Source organism: Crotalus tigris, unplaced genomic scaffold, assembly GCF_016545835.1.
Source record: "Crotalus tigris isolate CLP2741 ecotype Arizona unplaced genomic scaffold, ASM1654583v1 scf7180000018504.2861643, whole genome shotgun sequence".
NCBI lineage: Eukaryota > Metazoa > Chordata > Lepidosauria > Squamata > Viperidae > Crotalus > Crotalus tigris.
This window is the reverse complement of record NW_024097043.1, coordinates 2,084,527-2,090,937: the sequence shown is the minus strand read 5'-3', so window position 1 is coordinate 2,090,937 and position 6,411 is coordinate 2,084,527. Positions and strand designations below refer to the sequence as shown.

General features: G+C 41.1%; 1 protein-coding gene across 1 annotated transcript; it reads left to right on the top strand.

Annotated features, from left to right (window-relative positions):
• Positions 1-2,399: 2,399 nt before the first annotated feature.
• On the top strand, positions 2,400-6,274 carry LOC120312473 (interferon-induced transmembrane protein 1-like). Its single transcript, XM_039353239.1, has 2 exons — positions 2,400-2,711; positions 5,586-6,274. The coding sequence occupies exons 1-2, from the start codon at positions 2,472-2,474 to the stop codon at positions 5,742-5,744; spliced, it is 399 nt and encodes a 132-aa protein (XP_039209173.1). The 5' UTR covers positions 2,400-2,471; the 3' UTR covers positions 5,745-6,274.
• Positions 6,275-6,411: the final 137 nt, after the last annotated feature.

Below are 6,411 nucleotides of genomic sequence, written 5' to 3'. Positions count from 1 at the left end.
TAGTAATGAAAAGGGCGGGGAGGTAGACCAGAAATGGTAACCAAGGACTAATGCAAGCATGCAATCATGGTTTTCCTTCTATGTCCTGTGGCCTTAATCCCTCACTTATGTTTATTTGCCTCAGCTTCTGCCAATTAGCTTCTTGATGTTTCCATAGCTGTTCTATTGCTGTAGAAACCTGCCTAACATTTCCTTTCAGTGGAGCATGGAATGTAGTTAATAATATATAAGGAAGGAAAGTTTTCAAGTTGAGGTCAATTTTAGTGACTTTGTGGAAACCAGCGTAGCTTTTTTGTGGACAGAATACCAAATTGGTTTGACATAATCTTCTTCTAGGATGGGTTTTTTTTTTTTTTTTTTTTTGTGAAGTTGCATACACAGAAAAATGTAAAAAGGCTTCTTCTGTTTAAATTCAGCTATTTTTGTAGCAGCAATTAAGACTCTCTACTGAGGCTGTCTGGTACATGGATGAAATGATTATTTACCACCCTTTACCACCCTTACACTTTCCAATCATAAAAATGGGACTATAAAGTGTATTTTCTATGTTAGCCTTTTGTAATAAGTTATTACTCCTTTTAAGCATAGTGTATAGTGACTGCAAAGCTAAAGTCTGCTCTGATTGTTATGAAAGCCGGCTTGAACTCTGTGAGACTTAGACCATACTTGATTGTAACAGAAAACCTTAAAAGGTTAATCAGGCTATACTGTTGATTGCTGAAAAATGATATAAAGCCTTTGAACATATATTATGCCACAATACAATACTTGTCTCATGTTATAAATTAATGTGATCAACTTTTTTACAATGAAAAGGAGGACACAAATAAATTGAAGAAAAAATATCGTAAAAGCTGGCCCGGCCCATGGAAGGTCAACCGCCCACCATGCCCCCACCCACAGCCGCCCTGCCAGCACTGCTGCCCCACCGTGTAGAGCGGGTCCCATGGCTCCCAAAGCACCAGCCGCGCCAGCTCCGGGGGGCAGCCCATTGTCAACACACCCTGCCTGCAGCCGCCCCACCAACACCACCGCTCACCCTGCGCAGCCCTGTGTAGAGAGGGCCCCACACACGGGGGGCAGCCAGCCCCTTCCGCCCCTCACACCCCCGTCCGCAGCACCACTGCTGCCCCTGCCTCTTGTGCCCGCAGCCATTATTGTCTTAGCAGAGTTGAAGATCAAGAGAAACTTACCGCTTCAGTCTCCTCCAGGTATCTATGGAACTAATTAGAAGATGGTGTAGTTGGGTAGCAGGGAGGGGTGCAAAGTTCCTACCAATTTGCCTTCGCTGCAGACAACTTGCATATGCAAAGTTTGCCAGCCTGGTGTTTTGGCCTGCTCAGCAGCAATTCATGCAAAAGTTGAAAAAAAAACCATCAAAAAAAGTTGCCGGAACGCAGTTCTGAGCATTCTATGAGAAAAAAAAGCCCTGCAGATTAGTCTTCAAATATCAAAAAGGAGGACATGTAGGAGGACACTTTTTGAGGGAGGATAGAACTTACAAAAGAAGGACTGTCCTCCCTAAAGGAGGACGGTTGGTCACCTTATTAATAAATGCTCATAGGAAAACTGCAAAAGAATGGAAATAACCAGCATCTAAAGAGAAAAGAGAGCAATCTAAGAGGAGGGAAGTGACAAATAGATGGGTTTGTGGAAGGAACCGTTTAGATTATTAGAAGAAAAATCAGATACAGTTATCATTAACTACCATAGATTGACAAGAGACAGCCTGACTACTCTTTCTCCTATACACGAACATAGCAAAGCCTTAAATAAGATATTGACTATAGTTTCACATTTTGGGAAATGAAATAAGCCCCTTTGTTGGGGGACTCCTTTTGCCTTAAGTCAAGTGTCCAGTATCTTTAATATTTTTGACTGTAATCAGGTGAATTTATCTAAACATAAGGGTAAACCACAGGAGGCTTTTGATTAACCACAACAGGTTAAGGCACAATTGCCTTTCCACATTGCTAAGCCACGTGTTATAACGAGTGGCTTTGGACAGATAAAATCACAGACCAGGAAATCATACATTCAATGTAAAGAAATGTCAAGATCCCACTTTGATTGGTAAATAGTGGTTTATGTGTTCGAGCACATTGCCTGACCCATGATCACGGTTAAATCTGTGCGCAAAGTAGCAATTTTTAGGGCCAGATCGTATTAACTGTTACATGAAATTCTTTGTTGAGTCCACAGTATTACGAAAGTTATGCTGTTCCTCTAAATAGAATTTCATCTTCCCAAAAAAATGGCCATACTCCTTAAGCACACATTCCGAAACTTAAAATCATTTCTTCCGACAAATACCCCGAGGAACCAACTTTCGATTCTCCAACAGGACCGCCTTTCCTGGCGCCAACAGCACATAAACTCCCGCCTCCAACTTCTGTGCAGGGGAAAATTGCTCAATCCCATCTGTAGGCTATCAGAGCCTTGTGGTCGTCCGCTTCCTCCCTCTCGAAAAAATGGCGAGCGCCGTCCAGTTCTCCTACTCGCTGCAGGACCAGGCAGGCTTGCCGAATTACGAGCAGCTGAAGGAGCAGCATGATATGGAAACACTCGAGGCTCCCGGAGTGCCGGCTGGGGCCACCGTGATCCGTATACCACAGGAGCCGCCCCGCGACCATATCCTTTGGTCCCTCTGCACCACCTTATACTTAAACATTTTCTGCCTTGGGTTTTTGGCCTTGTTTTTTTCCGTTAAGGTGAGAAGATGCGCTGGGTGTTTTCTGTGTATTTTCCGCTTCTCCGCCCTTCTCGCTCGTTCCAGGGGGCGTATTTTGGGAAAACGAGGTTCCGATGGGACGCTTGCGTTTTAAAGTTAACAGGCCTAAGAACTCGATCCTAACTATCGGTACTCCGAACTTTCGTGGGATTTCGTGATAAGCACTAGGTTCATTAAGGCCATTCATTACCTTGTCATTAAGGCCGTTCCACGTCCCGGATTCGTGACTTGATTTTCCTCCTTTAGAGCCTAAAGCGTTGGAAGAAGGAAATTGCTTGCTGTGGCTGGGAGTGACTTGGTTTAAGATAGTCCAATATCTCTATTCAAGCAACCTTGAACTAGAGAACTAAAGCCGGATAGTCCAGAGAGGGAAATCAGCGGGATTGCCCTATGCAACGTAAATTCTGCAAGGAAGGTCTGCTTTCTCTTCCCCCCCTCCCCGCTTTTTAATTGTTTAAAGAGACGTTTAGATTAGAGGATACTTTACTACTCTATAATTTCTTCTCCTCATGGGCTGGATTTACAAATCGTTATAGTCACATGTTGTAAGGTACTTTTCTTTATTTTTATTCCATCTTTAATAATTGTATAAGTTGAGGCAGTGAACATACCTAATACTCCTTCCTTCTCCTATTTTCTCTACAACCCTCTTGTGAGGAGGATTGAGCTGAAAGAGAGAGTGATTGCGCACTCGGCTGGCTTTCAAGCCTAAGGCAGGACTGCTACTTAGTCTCCTGGCTTCTAGCCTGGTGCTGTGCTTGAACATGCATGTTTATTATTTCATGATTCAATATTTCATGGGATGGCAGATGATGCCCTTAAAAAGAATGATCTGGGTGCTGGTATGAAGCTACATGTTTGTAACACCCTGTGGCACTTACGCAGGCAAGTTAACACCTGAGGCTGCATTTGTTAAGATGCAGCCTTAATCTTAAAAGAATTAAGGAATGAAAGAATCTTGAGTAGCATATTACACATCCTGCCATCTTGTACAGTTTAGTCAGACTCTTGGCTTTCAGAGAACTGTACATCTTTGATTGAGGGCAACAGAGAACTATATTGTACTGAATGTTGAGCTGAGTGTTATATGAACCTGGCTAGTTATGGTTTATTCAGGAATCTATGATGAAACAAATTCTGACGTGATGTTGAGTAAACATTGCTTTTGCTTTCTAAGACTGCCAAACCTTTCTGCAAATACTGAAGAGTAAATACAGTATTTGCATTTTTGTGCATTCTGTCCTTAGTTCAGTTTTCTATGTTGGGTGTGTAGGGTGCCCAGCCAGAGAACATGGTATCTGTTACTATGCTTGGCATCTGATGGAGCTGCTCTGTGAATCATCACCAAGCATCCCAGTTATTTTGCCCATATGTGCAGTTGAATTCATGCATTCTGTTAAGCTTTGTCTCATGAGCTTGTCCATGGATATTGCTGAAAAATTCAAGCTGTCCACACTGCCAGTAGTTATGCTGCATATTTCCTGATGTGAATTAATCTTTCAATTCGTTATAATTTTCTGCACTTTGTTTCGAATGTAACTTAAGACATAACCCATAAAACACAACATCAACAAACCAATTTAGATAATTACACAGAAATATTTATAAATAACTCACTGGTAGGAAAACGAGATGTCTGATCCAGTGCAGAGATTTCTAACCAAAGGCTAGATTAATTCACATATGAAAGTGTGCTGCATGATAATTGAACAGCCAGTTGGGCAACTGAAATTCTTTCTTAATTTTCAGTTACTGCTTTTGCATCTAAAATTCATGTTTTCTGAAGCACCAGATTTAAAATGCAATGGATGGAAAAAGAAATTTCACTTCAAAGGGAGTAACCTTCCTCTTAAAGCTGCAGCTGAGTGCACTGCTCAATTGAAATAAAAATTAAGCTAATTCCCCTACATCTGAGGAAACTTACATAGGAATAGAGTGAAAAACTCATATTCTTAAAGAGATCTTGTATGAATAGTCTCCCAAAACATAAGATAGGGGTGTGATGCTTCTTTGAATTTTTGTATTTCTAAATTTGCTACTCCTCAGTGTAGACTACTGTGGACACAATTGTACTGTTAGTGTTAAGCTAATAAGGGTAAGCCTTAAATTACAACCATTTGTTTAATAACCCTTTAAAGTTACAACACTGAAAAAGGTGACTTATGACTGTTTTTTTTACATTTAGGATTATTGCAGCTTCCCTGTGATCACCTGATCAAAATTCGGATGCTTGGCAACTGGCATGTATATTATGATGGTTGCAGTGTCCCAGGGTCATGTGATGATTCTTTGCAACCTTCTGACAAGCAAAGTCAATGGAGAAGCCAGATTCACTTAACCATGTTACTGACTTAACAGCTGTAGTGATTCACTTAACAACTATGACTACAAAGATTATAAAATGGGGCAGAACTGATCTAACAACTATCTTGCTTAGCAATGGAAAATTTGGGCTCAATTGTGGTTATAAATCAAGAATACCTATATGTAACCTAAACAGGCTGTTTCCTGAAAGTGGGGAATAGTAATGGGGGCCGTGCAACTTAACTCCAATTACATTTCTGGAGCACTGTAAGGTAAAGACAAAAATGTGTTGTCTCCTAGAAAACATAGTTCACGTAGAGAACAATATTGCATGGTTCAGCCACGTTTTGTTCTGCATGTCTCATCTTTGCAAGTGAGATGTTTTGGCCTGTTCTTGTTTCCCCGATGACATCAACATGGCATTCATGCATGCATTTCTGCTGTTTTGCAGAGAATATTTTGGTGCCATAATTGAAGCTCAGGAGGATGACAGTAGTTCTTGTATGGGTTGCTTCTAGTAATGGATCTTTTCTTTCTTCTCTCCTAACAGGCTAGAGATCGCAAAGTGATTGGGGACTACAACACTGCTGCCAGCTACGGCTCTACTGCCAGATGCCTGAACCTTGTTGCCCTCCTGCTGAACATCCTGGCTGTTGTTCTTGTCATCGTCATCGTTGTAGTAGTGGTGTCTAATAATTACCCTCACTGAACCATGCACCAGTGTAATTCCCTTTTGAAAACTGTCCACCTCCTGTCATTGATACAAGAGCTTCTGCTCCTATATCTTGGTGAGTGGCCTTCTGCCTCCACCCCTAATCCTAATGTGTTGTTGGCTTGAAAACAGCCCTTATTTTGAGAAACTAGTATCGTACAGCAGTTGCAACAATAGTTCTCTTGCCATTGCCAAGCCGGAAGTGGTCAAGGTCCACCTCAAGAGTTAGAATGTATAATTGCATCACTTATGTGTGATGTCAGGTTGCTTCTTAAATATAACACATGGCTTTGCTGCCTATTTGGCACTGCTGGCTTATTTTTCTACTGGTTATTCTCAGACAGTTTTTTCTTCTATGTAATGTTACTGATCTGGAAGGACCATGTTATAACCTGGGGGAAAGAATCACTCTCTCTGTGGGTTTCTATATTTTTCTATGACTTTTGTAATAGAAAATGCCTTTAGAGCCACTTATGGTATATTATAAAATAATTATTCATTTTTCAAATAAATTGTATGGGCTTGATCATGCTTGTAGGTTTTTTTTAAAGCGCTATAACTCATTACAGTGAACGTGAGCTTATAAAATGTACTTCTGTTATAAGACTGCTGTTAATCTGAAGTACCTGCACATTATTATGTTCCAGCTACCATCTGATGGCAT

Excerpts from the sequence above, each read along its gene's own strand:
- LOC120312473 (XM_039353239.1), top strand. The coding sequence starts at position 2,472 with ATGGCGAGCGCCGTCCAGTTCTCCTACTCGCTGCAGGACCAGGCAGGC. Across the intron at positions 2,712-5,585 it reads CCTTGTTTTTTTCCGTTAAG|GCTAGAGATCGCAAAGTGAT; the intron begins GTGAGAAGATGC and ends CTCTCCTAACAG.